Source organism: Tamandua tetradactyla, chromosome 16, assembly GCF_023851605.1.
Source record: "Tamandua tetradactyla isolate mTamTet1 chromosome 16, mTamTet1.pri, whole genome shotgun sequence".
Lineage (NCBI taxonomy): Eukaryota > Metazoa > Chordata > Mammalia > Pilosa > Myrmecophagidae > Tamandua > Tamandua tetradactyla.
Window position 1 is genome coordinate 68,834,826 of NC_135342.1, and position 16,401 is coordinate 68,851,226.

Below are 16,401 nucleotides of genomic sequence, written 5' to 3' on the forward strand. Positions count from 1 at the left end.
CAAACCCTCTGTTGATTGCATGTATTGCAAATATCTTCCAATCTCTGGTTCATTTCTTCACTTTTAATGGTGTCTTTCGATAAACAGAAGCTCTTGGTTTTAATGTTCAATTTAAAATTTTCCCTTCATAATTGGCATTTTGGGTGCTGTATTTTAAAAACATTTTTATTGAGAAATCTTCACACACACACATCCCAAACATGGTGTACAAGCAATGGCTCACAACATCATCACATAGTTGTGTATTCATCACCATGATCATTTTTTAGAACATCTGCATCACTTCAGGAAAAGAAATAAAAATAAAGAAATAACTCTTGCATACCATATACCTCCCTCCCTCTCATTGACCATTAGTATTTCCAGCTACCCAATTTACTTTACCCTTTGCTCCCCCATTATTATTTATTTATTCATATATATATATTTATTTTCACTCGTTTGTCCATACCGTGTATAAAAGGAGCATCAGACACAAGGTTTTCACAATCACATAGTCGCATTGTAAACATATTTTTATACAATCGTCTTCAAGAATCAGGGTTACTGGAACACAACTCAACAGTTTCAGGTACTTCCCTCCAGCCACTCCAATACACCATACACTAAAAAGGGATATCTATATAATGCATAAGAATAACCTGCAGGATAACCTCTTGATTCTGTTTGGAATCTTTCAGCCACTGAAACTTTGTCTTATTTCTCTCTTCCCCCTTTTGGTCAAGAAGGCTTTTCTCAATCCCTTGATACCGGGTCCCGGCTCATCCCAGGATTACTGTCCCACGTTGCCAGGGAGATTGACACCCTGGGAGTCATGTCCCACATAGTGTGTGTGTGGGGCGCAGTGAGTTCACCTGACAAGTTGGCTCAGAGAGAGAGGCCACATCTGAACACGGGCATTGTATTTAAAAATCCTCTCCCTGTTCATAAAGATATTCTATGTTTTCTTCTATCTTTTTTTACCTGTATAATTAGCTGAAACAGATTTTTGGTTTTGACTTGGTAAAAGCCGAGGTTAAAATTCATTTCCTGTGGCTATCAAATTGACCCAGCACCATTTATTGAAAGGACGGTCCTTTCCCCACAGCATGGCAGTACCACCTTTGTTGTAAATCAAGTCATCACATGCATGTTTTAGGACTCTGCATTCTGCTTCACTGGTCTGTCTGACTGTCCTTGTACCAAAACCACACCGTCACTATTACTACAGTCTCCACAAGCCTTGGTGTCTGGTGGTGTATGTCCTTCAGCTTTGCTGTTCCTTAAGCGTGCCATGGGCGTAGTGGGGGCTCATGATATTTAACCAGTCGGGGACTGAACTGAGTCCTGGCTGGGATACGGTTCCCCCACCTCCATTTTTTTTAACCTAATTAAGAAAAGTTTTCGAAAACTTTCAAACTTGCAGAATAGTTGCAAGACTAGTTCAAATTATTCTCACATACCTTTTATCCTGACTCACTAATTTTTAAAGTTTTGCCAAATTACTGTCTCACATACACTCTTTATGAAACAATGAGAGTAAGTTGATAAATCATGCCCCTTGACCCTATTTCACTGTTTCCTAAAAACAAGGGTATTCTCACACATAACCACAATACAATACAATTTAGAAAATTATCAAATTCAGGCACAGCACTGTTATCTCGTTTGCAACTCATATTTCAATTTCAATTGCCCTCAGGAATCTAGATGGCATTCAGTTGTCATGTCTCTTTAGCCTCTTTCAATCTGGAACCGTCCCTTTACCTTGCTTTGTCTTTCATAACCTTGGCATTTTAAAAATAAAGGTCAGTTATTTTATAGAATGTTCCTTAATTGGTTTGTCTCGGATTTCCAAATGCTTAGATTCAGATTGACTGTTTTTCTAAAATGCTACACAAATCATAAGTGATGTTTTGTTTTTCTTAGGGAATCACAACTGGAGGCAAATGATGTCCATTTGCTCCTTACTGTAGATATTAATTTAATTTTGAACCTTTTTTCTGAAGTTCCGATTTACAGAAAAGTTGAGAAAAAGAATTCCTGTATCCACCTTTCACCTGGTAACATTTTTTTTGTTGTTTGTTTGTTTTTTCGCATGGGTAGGCAACAGGAATTGAACCCGGGTCTCCGGCATGGCAGGCGAGAATTCTGCCACTGAGCCATCGTCGCACTGCCCCCCAATAGTAACATTTTACATTTATCACTTTCCTTTTTTTGGAATCCTTTAAGTTACAAATATGATGTTCCTTCTTTATCCCTAAGTATTTCAGTTGGTATTCCCTAAAAATAAGGACATTCTCTTATGCAACACAGTTCATTTATCAAAATCAGAAATTAACATTGATAAATATTATTTAATCTACTGATCTTATTCAAATTTTACCAATTGACCCACTAGTAGTCCTTAGAAGACAATTTTTTTCTGGTCCAGACAAGTCAGGATCGCAGGTTACATTTAGTTATAATGTCTCCTTTAGTCTGGAACAGTTTCTCAGTCTTTGTCTTTCACCATAGCATGTTTTAAGACTGCAAGTCAGTTATTTTGTAGAATGCCCCTCAGTTTGGGTTTGTCTGGTGTTTTCTGTTGATTAAATTCCAGTTTTGCATTTTTGACAGGAATATCATAGAAAGGATTTGTGTCCTTCAGGCATTATTCCAGGAGGCACATGATGTCAATTTGCCCCATTATTGGTGATGCTAACTTTATCACATGGTTAAGCTGACATCTGCCAACCTTCTCCACTATAAATTATTTTTTTCTTTTTGTAGTTAATAACTAATGTGGGGGGAGGTACTATGTATCCTGCTCTCAACATTCTCAAAACGAAACTAAGTAAAACGTACACCCTCTAGTTTTATCATCCATTGACGGTGATTACCTGAGATAATTATTACTGTGGTGGTTGTCAAGTGGTAATTTTCTATTTCCATAATTTCTTCTACATTTACTAGTTCAAATTTTATGGGATGAAGCTTTGATAGGTTTCAACATACGGGGCCTCACTTTCTTGGGCTTTCAACTGAACGCCCACTACACTCATTGGGGTCTCTCCTTTTGAAAGACCTTGAACTCTAATCTTTGTATTCTCAGCACTGATTCTGAAAAACTCTGCTCCTCTTTTTGAAGTTTTTGGCATGCTTTTTATGCTCCCATCTTGCATGTTTTCAGATTTCAGCAAATGGCTTGAGATCTGGTGTATTTGGCAATTTTGCTATTCTACTCTGTGAGATCACCAAAACCTCTGCTAACTTTTCTCCCACCCGCAGACTTCTGCCTGGGGAAAGCCTAGATCTTCAGCCTCCTGCTAAAGTCGGCAAATTCAAGTGGCTGCAGATTGCCAGCTTGCCTCGCCACGTCACAACCCCTCCAGTCCCTGCTGCTTCTGAAGCTCATTTAAATCACAAAAGCCATCTATTTATCCGGCTCTTTTAGCTAGCCTCATCTCGAACATTATTTACTGCAAACTATTCTATTCTACTCAGAAGCAAAAGCTCTACATTTCCTTTTTAAGTGGTGCACAGTATTGCATTATATGGGTGTCCCATTTGAAAATTTAACTTCCCGTTTTAGTTGTTCAGCTTCTCATTATTAAAAAGGCTGATCATCCTTGTAGGTATCCCACTATGATGAGTTCAATGATTGCCATAGGAGGTTTATGAAGATGAAATTTCTAGATCAGAGAGTATGATGGTGCACCATTTTGACAGATACTGCCAAATGGCTCTCTGTGGTGAGCATACCCTTTCAACCATTTACTAGAATGCCTGTTTGCTCACATCCGCTCTAGTCCTGCAAACTAATCTTTGCCATTCTAATGGGTGAAACATACCTCATTTTAATTTGCAGAGTTTTGCTGGTTAATGAGGTTGAGCTCTCTTTTTATATTTATTTTTCCCTTGAGCAAAGTTCAACGATGGCAGGATTTGTCTCTGGGTCTCTGCTGTATCTCAAACACCAAAGAAAGGGAGGGTCTCGTAATGGATGTTGGTGATGGTACCACAATATTGTGAATATAATCAATTCTACTGGATATGTATACTTCGAAGTTGTTAAAATCAGGAAACTTCAGTTGTATACATGTATGTTACTATAATAAAAAGTTGTAAACAAGTTTTTGGGTCTGGCAAATACCAGGCAAACATCATGTATATTTACTGAGTAAATTTATAGTTCTTTTGAATATTGCTTCCTTGTATCCTTTTTGATACTTGTCTTTTTCTTATAAGATTGTAGTGGTCATTGTATCTTAACTTTTGATGTTTCTACATGCACCTGTACTAGCCTAATCTCCTAATAAGTGCTTAATAAATACCTCTGAAGTTGTTTTAGGTGGTCACCGTCGTCTTTGCCTCCTCAGGTGCCTCAGAGGTCTCCCTGCCCTCTTTGTTCCAGCCTCAGTCTTCAGTGATGAGTGGACAAGGCAATCCACACATTTGGTGTCTAGTGCGGGGCAGCCCTGCCAGGGCCCATGTCCTCTCTTGGTACCAGCAGCTGACGGGGCGTAGTCCCACCTTCCTGCTGAGTCAGCGAGAAGGGGCTCCTCCCACTTATGGCCTGGGTGTGAATCCCCGCTTCTTAGCAGAGCTGGACGTGGCTCAGAATGGCGCACGTCTCACTGTGGGGAATGCCAGCCCCGACGACGAGGGTATCTACTACTGTGCCGTGTGGTTTTCGGGCCAGTATATTTTTGGAGAGGGTACCCACCTGCTTTATCAGGGTAAGTCCTAGGGGGCTGGGCTCCAGGGTCCCTAGAGTATGGGCTGCTGTGGATCCCATGGGTTTGGGAAGTAAGGTGCACGTGCTAGAGTCCCCTTTGAGGATGTCTTGGTTGGAAGGGGTGAAGAGAAGAGTAGACTGCTGGCATGGAGGAGTCTCCAGCTTCCTGATAGGAGAACCGGATGGATGGATTTGAGCATAGGCACAGACACCTCGGACGCAAACTCTCAGGTCTGTAAGGGAAGTCTACTTAAGAACATTAAGCCCATTCCTTTCACTTGTTCTTTAGGAAGGATATTGGAGCCCAAAGGTGGGAAGATTTATGTATGTGGCGGGAACAATCTCAGAGCTTATGCTGAACAGGCCAGAAAGATAGCTGTGGCGGAAAAGTACATTCTGGGAGAGGCAAGGGAAGGCAGAGTCCCTGGGAGCTGGAAGTCCATGGACAAGGGCTTTAAGGAAACAATAAGAAGAGAACCTCCAGAGGCCTCAGGAAGGGGATGCAATAGGACTATGGGTTGAAAGAGGCTGGTAGTGTTAGGTGACATCCTTTCTTTCATTCACGACAGCTGAGATACAGCCCCCTGCTCTCCAACCACCCCAGTTGAGCCTGTTCATTCCAGACTCTGGCCCTCCCTTCCTCGGACTCTGTGTGGCCCTAGGACACCACCCTGCCCCTCTGAGGGTCTCCTGGGTCCTTAGAGGCCTAAACCAGGAGGAAGAGGACTTCACGGGGGGAGCTGGGGACCCTGTGGTCAGCTGGCTACAGCTGCCTCAGGGGGTGGCAGGGACGACTATGACTTGTCAAGGCCTGCACCAGAGTGGGGTCTCAGAAGTTGTGCTGCCCCTGCCACTGTCCTGGGACCAAGGTAAGTACATGGAGGAGCCAAGGGTTGTGCTCCAGTCTTCTTCCTGCAGCTACCTAGAACCTAGATATCTAAAATCCATTTGCTAGCTTCCACTATCCTTTCTGAATCCCCCATCTTAGGCACTTCACGATGACCCCCTGGCTTGAAAGGCCAAGACAGGAATTGCTGTCTGTGGCAAAGTCCCTCTGGCTTTGTCCCTGTCCATGGGTAGAGCCTGAACTTTGACTTCAGTGCCTGGGTAATGAAGCAGTGGGACAAGATACCCACCAGGTCCTGATAACTGTTCTACTCCTCCTGGATTCTCTGTTCTCTAGTGAAGAATGCCTGCTTATTTCCTTTTGGGTATACAGCAGAGAGAAGTTACTTAAGGGATTTGCTTTGTTCCAGGGTGCAGGAGAAGGCTGGGACTGCAGAACTGGAATCAGACTCATGAGAACAGTGGAGACATTCCCCTTGGTATGGACTCCCTAGACAATGACCTGTTACCCCTTCCTCCCCAAAGGTGGCAAAACCATAACTTTGAACCTCCACTTCTACTGTTAAGCTGATTAATTCAACAAATATTTAAGGACTACTATTTGCCAGGGCAGAAAGTTGAAGGGAACAGTCTGGACTTTAGAGAGTCTAGAAAGCAGGGTCAGGCATTGTACCAACGTTTAGAGTGCAAAGGAAGGAAAATATGCTAAGGATCCTAAGATAAGAACAAAAAAAAAATCTTCAGGAGTTCAGAGAGGAGAAGAGCCCTCCCTAATGTAGGACCTGGGAGGCTCCTGTAGGTTGCAGTTAGAGCTGAGGCTTGAAACAACCAACTGGGAAAGTATATTACCCCCAGTCAAGAGCCCCTGGGTCTAGGCCTGGTTTTGCTCCCAACTCACTATGGCCCTTTGGGTGAGTCATTTTCCTTATCTGGGCTTCAGATCCACCTACTTACTACACCCAGTCCTGAGGCTACAGAAACAAAACAGAAACCATTCTTGTTCTTATAGAATTTGAGCGAAATTTTCAATTGTGAAATGGGGAATAAATACAACCTCCAGGAGGATAAAATGAGCCAGAGAATGTTCTCTGGAAGATAGCAATAACAAGGAAGGAGAAGACCATGCAAACACAGTATCAGAGGGGTAGGCACAACCTCTCACCTTGAGCCTGTTTTTCCCACAGCGGAACTGAAACAGACCCTCACTGCCATCACCTACTATTACCTGGGGCTGCTGGGAGCAGCCCAATTCTACACACTGGTTATTCTCTGGAGGAACTGCTGCTCTTGGAAGCAAGAGGGACAAAAAGCAGACCCTGATTCCAAGACCCAAGCAGGTGGAAGCTGCATTTCTTCAAGGGCCCTGGAGCACGACCAGCCAGGTCTCAACAACTTTCATGTTGCCAGAACAGTTGTCAGCACTGCAACCTCTACTTCCTTGCTCCAGCCAGCTTCCCCCTAATCCACTGCCTTCTGTTATCCCCTCAATTCCCCTTCTGCTCTTCCAGATTGCCAAGGTTTCTTCACAAATACAGGGAATTGGAAGAAATACTGTTGTGCTGTGGGTTGTGTCTGGGCAAGGGAGGTGGGAATCCAGGACCAAGGGCAAAAGATCCTAGGGCAAGACTCCTGGGTGAAGTTGGCCCCCTGGAACCCAGTGGAGGCTGAGTTTTTAGTTTGGTCATAGAGATGCCAAAGTCAATCTGGCTATTAGTGGAAAAAGCATATAGCTGAGGCAGGGATTCCTATTTTGCTGCCTATTAGCTGTTCATGAAAGTAAGGTACATCCTGCTCTCTGGACCTCATTTCTTCAAAGTGAGAGAGCTGGAAGTTCTAAGGTCCTCAGTATTTTGGCAAAATCCTTCAGTTCTTAGCCCCCTTTAGGACAAATCCTCTGAGGACTGAAGTTGGCCAAGGATTATTTTGCAGAAAACCTTTTATATGCAAAATTTTGGTGTGTGTGGGCTCATCCGTAGGCTGCGGAGGCTTCAGCTGGGTGGCATGTTTCCCATTAACGCCAGGGTCTTTGTGTCTATGGAGTCCACTCATGGGGCAGAGAGGAACTGGGGCAGGCGAGCCACTTCTCCCTTGTGGAAGATGCTGGTGACAAGGAGCCTGAACCCTGCAGCCCATTTCTTAAGCTTAAGGAAAGCAGCACAGACTCACCAGGACCCTCAGGGTATCTGGTGAGAGATCCCTCAGAATTAGGGGCTGATGGCCATCCAAAGCTCCTTAGATAAACAGCCGTAGTCATTACTCAAAAGGTCCCCAAGTCCCTCTTCCTTCTTTCCCCTTCTATTCTTCATCTTCTCCCTTCCCTACTCAAGACCCAGAGCTATATCTCTGAAGTGAAGCTGCCTACAAACCGATTTGAGGAGTTCTGAGAAGAAACTCTGGGTCCCAGGGTCTCCATTCTTCTCAGAATTGCATATTTGAGTCATAGTACTGACAGCATTACTACAAGAAATCCCTAACATGCAAATTCATGAAGCTATTCATCTTTAATACCCAGATGCAAATTAGTTTTAATGAGAGTGGTAGAAGGGAGAAGAAAAGGCTCAGGAAGTGTGTCACAGGCAAGGTTACAGGCCCCAGGGACAAGGCTGTTAGAAGGGGGAGGAGAGGATTGAAGTTGGAAATGGGAAGGCCCTGGAAAATAAATGTGGTCCAGCTCTGGGCTTTGGTGAGAAGGGTGGCTGACAGAGATCAGGTACTCTCACAGGGCCAGCCATCATGTATTGCAGCTACACATGCCCAGGCATGTGCTCTTCCTAAGATGGAGCCCCACAACATGGGCGTAAACAAATTAGGAGAATGAATAATTCTGAACACATCAGCCTGAGAGTTAGAAAACCCTGGATTTAATTTCTAGCTCTGTCACGAGCACTCATCAAACTAGGAGACTGAGAGATCCCCTTGCCTCTGAAAGTTCTATAGTCCTACCCTGCTTGACCAAGAATACCAAAAACCTTATTAGCAAAGTTTGTGAGCACCAGCAGGCAATTCACAATCATTGCTTACTGCTGCATGAACAGGTGGTAGGAGAGTTCCATCCAGTCACCACAGAGAAGATTTAACAAGTAAAAACCTGCAAACTCTTTATTAAATTCTCCCATTTCATCTGTACAGAAAAAAATGCACATTATGTTCAGAACCTCAGTAACATCTCAAAATTACACAGCATGAACATGTAAAAACAAGGAACTGCCAGGATTTTATACAAAGAAAGGAAAACCATTTACAAAAGAGGCTTAATTTTACTTCTTTTTTTTCTTAAAAAAAAAAAAAGTTAAAGGCCTAAGATCTCATATAGCTTTTGCTATTCAGTCTGCTTTCCTGCTTGGACGGACCTAGAACGTTGTGCGGGAAGAAACCTTGTAAGAATCCCTGCTGCTGCTGGACTGGCCCTCCTGCAGGCCGCTCTGTCCAGTGCATTGCAGTTTGACTTGAAGACCTGTTCAAACTACCCTGGCATGGGGCCCTATTGGGCTCTGGGGTCGAGATGTCAATTCTTTGTTGGAGGGAAGACAAAAAGCAGAATATAGAGGCACTGTCACTTTCTCCTCGCCCAGGAAGATTTCTCCACTGCACGTACCTCAACATCTCTAATTGTGCACTGTGGCAGATCACGGGAAGGGGAAAGGAGAGGAAACTACCCATCAGGATCCTTTCATCACCAGCTCAGAGCAAACAGTCCCACCTTTGTGTTCCAGGTAACAAAGCCCCTGATATCCCACAGTGAACTCAACTGATGGGTCAGGGGAGCCTGTCATCCTGAGGATTCAGTTTGGTCTTGTTTCTGAGTCCAGCTGTCTGAGGACTGGGTGGGAAAGGGGATTTGGCTTCCAACTAGATTGCCCTGACATGTGGCCCTGGTCTTAGTGGAGGGAGGAGGACAAAGAAAGAATGTGGTTGTCAGAAGGATGGGTAACCAAAGACAAATGAGAGAGAATGAGAAGCTAGAATATCAGATCCTTTGGCCTTGGGTCCTTTGGGAATCAAAGAGGTGACGAGGTGGTGTCAAAGACAAGAATTGGAAGAGAAGTCTTTCAAAAACCCAGGGGAAACTTACTGCATGAAAATGCTACAACTTATGAACTACTTAGGTGCTGCCCAGGTGGTAAGAAGTAAAATGAAGCATTCTGATCTTTGGGAGCAAAATGCAAATTACGCAAAATGAGAAAAGTAAATTTGAGCAAAATGCACATAATTCAAAAGCCATATTCTTTTTTCTGTTCTATGGCCAAAATGTAGGTTGAATGTGTCAGGACTGTGTGGCTGGGTTGGCTGACCCTGCACTCCTATTTCAGCTTCCTTCTCCATATCTGTTTACTTAAGAATTTACATGTGTAGAATGTTATTTCTTTTGGGGGAGAGGGAGAACTGGGAAGAAAGGTCTTTTTCTCAGAGGGACTTGAGACCAGCTAAGAAAGGAGGCCCTGTGAAGCTACCTATCTTTCCCTGGATGACTTGTTATAGTGGAGATCTTTGGAATAACAGCAGTACCACAAGCTTGGAGGTGCAATGGATGTGAGACATTTCCAGAAGTCACACTGACTATATAAGAATACAGTGAAAGTCTCATGGGGAGGTAGAGGGAAGCCAGCCTTATAACTCTCTTTCCAACTTGTCTATAGACAGACCTCATTACTACGGGATTTTTGTGTTGGGTGACCTCAGGAAATAGGAAAAAATGAAATCTTATGATAATTTCCTGTTGTGTAGCATCTTCTAGGAAAGTACAGTTTCTCCTTAACCTGCTTAAGCTGTTTACTGTTACCCAGAAGAATAAGTACAAGATGTAAGATAGCCAAAGAACTGCAATGAATTCAAGTTCACACCTCCTCACTAAACACTACTACATCAGTAGCCTTAGAATTCCCTTAGCTTCTCTTGGTACATTGGCTCAGACAAATTAACTGGATCCACAGAACTTGGACTGGGAATGGGAGTGACAGCCAGAGCATCTCTGGGGAATGCAGAGGAAGGAGGCTTTCCCACTGGAGTGAACCCAAGCTTTTGATATGGCTCCCATCTCGGTGCGTCTTGCTAGCAGACTTTTCTTGGAACAGCGGCAATAGCAGGGGAAGGCCAGGGGTCCACAAAGGTAAGGGTTCCATTTACAGAGCCATTCTAGGAGGAGCTCCAATTGAGGCAAGCAGTCTTTTTCTTGACTTATTTCCCAGATTTCCGATTTTCTGGACCATAGTGCCTCCAGCCCAGGAGAATGAGCTCTGGATCCCTCTGGAGTTTTGTAGAGTACACTCCATAAAAGTCCCTGAGACATTGGAGTGAGCAGCCAAGACCAGATGACAGAAGTCTGGCTACTGTAATTTTCAGCAAGCACCTGGAATTGGGACAGTCACTTGGCTCTGGCAAAAACTCTACCATTACTTATATGGGCTGGATGGACAACAGGAGAACTGAGAACAAACTCCACTTCAGGTCCTACACGAGGATCCTGGTTTCTTTTTCTTGACTACTTCTCACTAGTTGATTTATACCTGTGATTAACCAATGAGGTGATTAACCAATGAGGCCAGTAACCAGAGGGGCATCAGAACGTATTTTGTTATGCCAAACAAGGTACAGAATGGATATGGCTAGGCTACCAGTTCAGATGGTGCTAGGTCCCTTGGACATTGAAACCTTGCTTAGTATATTGCCTGGAGACTTTTAAGAAGCACTCAAATGAAAGTATTCTGAGTAGGATGTGAAATACTTTCTTGAAATAAGCAATTGAAGATACTGGCAGAGTTACCCCCTCTTATTATTCCTTTTATTCTGATCATTTCTAAAGGTGACAAACGTTTCAAGAAAAACACCTTTTCAAATTTCTAAATCTGCTGCAGACAGCTAAGGGGATCTTCCCTCATTTCAGAAAAACAGAAACACTGTGCCCCATTTCTGTAGGGAGGCTGCAGAGATGCAGGATGGCCCCACCTTGTAGAATGATGAGCATTACTTTACCACCCTGTAAACCATGTCATACATGTCAGGGGGGCTTGTCTTCAGATGACTTTCCCAGTTTTTGATCCCTAGCCTCAGCAGCCCCTACCATCCAGATGAGAACTCTGGTCTGTTTCATTTCAGTTCAGCACTGAAGAGTTCCAAGTTTTATGAAATTGAAGAATCCTGGCAAGATGTGCTGAAAATGGGATCCATATCAAAGGCTTGGGCTCACTCCAGTGGGTTCACTCAGGAAAGTTACTGAGAACCAAGAAGACTCTAAGGGCAGGACTGAAGGGACCGAGCAGCTTAGCAACTTCTCTTGGTGACCTGCATTAACCTAGGCAGGGGTGGGGGAAGATATAGTTGGCTTCTGGAACCCACTGCCTCCAGGAAGAGTAGTGAAAAAGAAAGGAAAAAAAAAGGAAAACCACAGTATTCAAATATATGTCAGTCAGGTTAGACAAGGAATAACTTGGATCAGCTGATCCACCAACTGACACACCCCATCTTGTAATGTGAACGCATTTCACGGAAGACAAGTGTTGGTTAGGTATCACTGCAAACATGGACAGTGGCAAAGGAGAGGCAGGGGAAGGAAGGGTGCCATGAATGGGCCTTGGTCTATGTGAACAGTTTTAGGCACATGATTTATAATACTTTGTGGACATCTAACAGGTTAATAAAATATATATTATATAAATATATCTCCTACTGTACATGCTGCCCTCTCGTGCAGCCACTGTGACTTCATGCCCAAATGTAACCAAAGATGTGTCAGGATTGAATTGTGATGCCTGGACTCTTTCCCTCTATATATCTGAAACTTTAGGTTGGGAGAACAAAGGGGAAGGGCCAGGAGTATTGCTTCTACAAAGCTCAGATTCTGGAAAGGTTGATGAATCAATAAAATTTAACACTTAGCCAATGTCTACTGGAAGGGATAGAAAGAAAAAAGTGGAGAAAATCCTCCATCTTAAATGTATTAACTTTTCACACTCTCTTCACGTAGAGGCATAAAGGAACTTATCTGGGAAGCTTGCCTTGAGCCTGCAGAAAGGTCAGGTTGGACTGCCAGTCACACCCTGGGACTATTCTAAATTTTTATAAGCCACTGTCTCTGACCTGTATTTTAGCCTGAAAAATTCAGTGAAAGGAACCAAATACTTGATCCTCCTTCCTGCCCTGCCCTGCCCTTCCCCACACCTATGTATTAAAAGAACACTTTCTCCCAGCTAATACCTCCTGGTGAAGCAGAAGACTTCTGGATTAACCATGACCTCAAAAAGTCGATCCCAACGTGGCTGAAGTCCTGTACTACCCTGGGGGAGGAAGGTCACTGGATCCTACTCCCTGGGAACTCAATATCCAGCTTTTCAGTATAGGTCAAAGAAGTGACCAAATTCATAAACTTTTGATCCCCTCTCCAACACTGTGCCCTTGACCTAGGGAGACTCATCCTCGATTTCACTGAGGTGAGATCATGGAAATTCCCATAGCTTTGGGGTCTTGATCAGCACTGGCTCTTTTAGAATGGAAACTGAAAGGTATTCACTATTTCAACAAGAAAACAGGACACAAAGCAGGCTGGTTAGTGGTCTCCCACTACTTGGTGGTGTCCCTGGCCCTGACCTGGCCCAAAGGTGCTTTTGAGAAATAAGCGACATCCCAGTTGGAGCATATTGGGTGGCGTGCTTCCCCTATGAAGTCCTGCCTTCACTTTTACATAGTCACACAGAAGAAATAACCCCATTGCCCATATCAAGCCTGGAGGAGATGTATTACTATATACACTTTTTTCTTTCTTTAAAAAGGTCTCTTTTTTCTTGATTTTTTTTTTTTGTTGTTTGTTTTTTTAAAAATCACTTGAGTTGCAGGTCAGGTGAGTTGGTTCTGGAAGTATTGGTAGTTCCACTGGTATGAGAGAAACTTGTCTACAGACAGGTAAACCAAAGTTTGCCAACAAAGGCAATTACCAAAGCGGCCAGCTGCTGATGTTGCACAAATGGGTGACGAGGAGGAGGACACCATGGACATGGGCAAAATCTGAGATGGGACAATGCAGTGGATACCTGTTGCTGCTCTAATATGGGTGTTGGTGTCACCTCTTAGAAGAGCGAGGTGAGTGGGTACACTATACAGGAGGGCTGTACAAACTGGGTACTGGACAGGTAGTTCCTTTGGTGGTCAAAGTGGCTCTACCTGTCTTTGAGCTCTCGTGTCACACGTTTGGTGATACGTCCACACATCAGGCCAATCAGGAACAATATACAGATGCTCCCACTGATCACGGAGAGAATGTAGTTCTTTGATGGGGAAGTCATCACTTGCATGGCGAGATCAGAGAAGCCATCTGCTGGGGCCACCTATAAGGATAGATACATGGCAGCATCATCTTCAAAGAGATAACTGGGCTGGTGGTAGTGCTGGGACCGACTTACCACCCTCAGTTGCTAGTTCAATTTATATCTTTTCTTTTAGGGAGGGAGGAAAAGGGACAAGAAAATTAAACATAAGAGCTACAATTCTTTTTCCTGATCATAAAACTATATATGTGTCTACCACACAAAAAAAGAGAAGATATAGGAAAATATAAAGAGGAGCAGTCACTCATTCTATCAGTGGGATGATTACTGTTACCCCAGTGACAACACCGCACTGGATATCAGACCCTGTACAAAGGGCACAGCATATCATCACTTAGTCCTCACCACAATCCTAGCAAGGCTTTATTACTCCCACATTACGATGACCAAAGGCCTAGAGGGTTAAGTGACTTGTTGAAGGTCACAGCTTCTTACACATTTTGATTTATTTTCTTCATGTTTGCTGCCTTTTTAGAAACAAACAAAAAAGCTGAGATTAAGTGTTAATTCCTTATCCTGACTTTCTGAATTCACCATTATGTCATATCATCAATATTACTGGTTATCAATATTATTATCAATATATATTATTATTATCAATATATATTATGATATCGTCAATAACAATTTGCAAACACAACCTACAATGACTGAATATATATAACCACTTCCCCCAGCCTGGTTATTTATAGTTTAACCAGTTTTCCTCACTGCTTTCTCGAACAGACCTCTATGATAGCCTACAATGGCAGGATTAGGACCAAAAGGTGCCCCAGTTATACACACGTGTCCTTTAGAGTCGGAAGAGTCTCCAACTGGCCTGGGTGCCTGAAAGGGGCTGGCCTGGAGATGCGTGTGCCTTTAATATAATCCCATGTACAGAACAGGTTAGGGGAGGCTCAAGATTAATGCAATTTGAGGCAACACTTGCCAACCTGAATGCTCTGAAGCAATGTTAAGTCAAGGAGTGGAAACCAGCGAGGGGAAAAAAGAACTAATTCAATGTCTCTCTCTTTGCTGCAATATCTAACCTAGGGCTTCAAAACTGCCTTTTTTTTTTTTTTTTTTAACCTTGGGAGAAGCAGTAGAGTAGGGGGAGAGAAGTGCTTACAGTTGTGAAAATTATGATCTTGCCCCCTCATTTCCCTATGTCTTTTCTTCATTACCCTTGACAGTGTAGGAGTGAAAGGTGATAGGAATTGGCCAGGAAGTAGGTGAGTTCCATGGTCACTCTGTTGATCTAAGGTTATGGGGATGATGTCTTTTCAAGGTGTGAGAAGATAAAGAGAACACGGATCTAGAAACCTGGCTTTTTCACTGAGGGTCCAAATTCATAATCTCTGAAGTCAGTTTCCTACATTGTAAAGTGAGGAAATAATCACTCTACTTCCTTCATAAGATCATTTCAAAGTTTAAATGAGGTAACACAGCCTCAAAGTGTTTTGTCAACTACAAAGCAATGTACACAAAGAGAAGAACTGTTTTTCTTCTCACTAAGGGCTGAATTTTGGTAGGAAAAATTTCCCCTAGCCCAAGGCTACTTGGGTACTATGCACATTCACTAAGACCGTGATGCTGCTCATATCCTCTGAATTATTCTTCATGCTCCAGGCCAGCTAAGGACTAGGTTCACACACATATCCTTGCCAAGACTCTGAAAAATTATAAAAAACGAGCCATAAAAGAAGACAGGCAGAGTTTCTTTCTTTTTCCACGGGCCTGATGTCTGTTTTCTCTACTGATCTGGGCAAGTAATAGACAGAGGAATAGAAGAGATGGTCGCTTTCAGAGATTTTCTTGTTCATTACCTTTGCTGCATAACTCCACATTTCAATCCGGTCATTCAGTCGTTTTTTGCACTCAGGTTGTAACCTCACCCGCTTATCTTCCAGGGCTTCCATAAGGCAGGACATTTCTATGGAAGGAAAGGGATAAGCAGAAGGGTCTGAAACTGTGCAGAAAATAAAAATTTCTGTAAGCTTGGGGAGAAGGGAGCCCAATCATCAGAGAACTGAGATGTATAGGCTGTGGTAGTTAGATTCAGTTGTCAACTTGGCCAGGTGAAGGCACCTAGTTCTGTTGCTTTGGACATGAGCCAATGGTAGGTGAATCTCATCTGTTGCTAATTACATCTGCAGTCGGCTAGGAGACGTGTCTGCTGCAATGAGTGATGTTTGACTTAATTGACTTGTGCTTAAATGAGAGAACACAATGTAGCACAGTTTAAGCAGCTCGGCATTCCCCATCTCAGCACTCGCAGCTCAGCCCAGGCCTTTGGAGATGCAGAAAGAAGTCACCCCGGGGAAAGTTGTTGGAACCCAGGGGCCTGGAGAGAAGACCAGCAGAGACCATCCTGTGTCTTCCACGTAGGAAAGAACCACAGTGGAAAGTTAGCTGCCTTTCCTCTGAAGAACCAACAAAATAAATCCCCTTTTATTAAAAGCCAATCCATCTCTGGTGTGTTGCATTCCGGCAGCTAGCAAACTAGAACATAGGCTAAACAAAGTTAAACTCATTCCTGGAAACTTGATGCACAATCCA

General features: G+C 43.4%; 2 protein-coding genes across 3 annotated transcripts in view; one reads left to right on the plus strand and one right to left on the minus strand.

The window, feature by feature from the left end:
- LOC143659740 (immunoglobulin alpha-2 heavy chain-like) overlaps window positions 1–7,075 on the plus strand; it is a 28,553-nt gene extending 21,478 nt beyond the window's left edge. For both annotated transcript variants that reach the window (XM_077133023.1, XM_077133022.1), the window contains exons 2-5: window positions 4,341–4,700; window positions 5,269–5,568; window positions 5,956–6,024; window positions 6,730–7,075. In XM_077133023.1, the coding sequence (XP_076989138.1) occupies window positions 4,391–4,700; window positions 5,269–5,568; window positions 5,956–6,024; window positions 6,730–7,007 (957 nt within the window). In that variant the 5' untranslated portion in view covers window positions 4,341–4,390 and the 3' untranslated portion in view covers window positions 7,008–7,075. The remainder of the gene's footprint in view (window positions 1–4,340; window positions 4,701–5,268; window positions 5,569–5,955; window positions 6,025–6,729) is intronic.
- Window positions 7,076–8,617: 1,542 nt separating this feature from the next.
- Window positions 8,618–16,401, minus strand: part of GLG1 (golgi glycoprotein 1) — a 259,115-nt gene continuing 251,331 nt past the window's right edge. Inside the window, exons 25-26 of the mRNA XM_077133013.1 lie at window positions 15,669–15,775; window positions 8,618–13,860 (exon numbers count right to left, since the gene is read on the minus strand). Of these exons, the coding sequence (XP_076989128.1) occupies window positions 13,693–13,860; window positions 15,669–15,775 (275 nt within the window). The 3' untranslated portion in view covers window positions 8,618–13,692. The remainder of the gene's footprint in view (window positions 13,861–15,668; window positions 15,776–16,401) is intronic.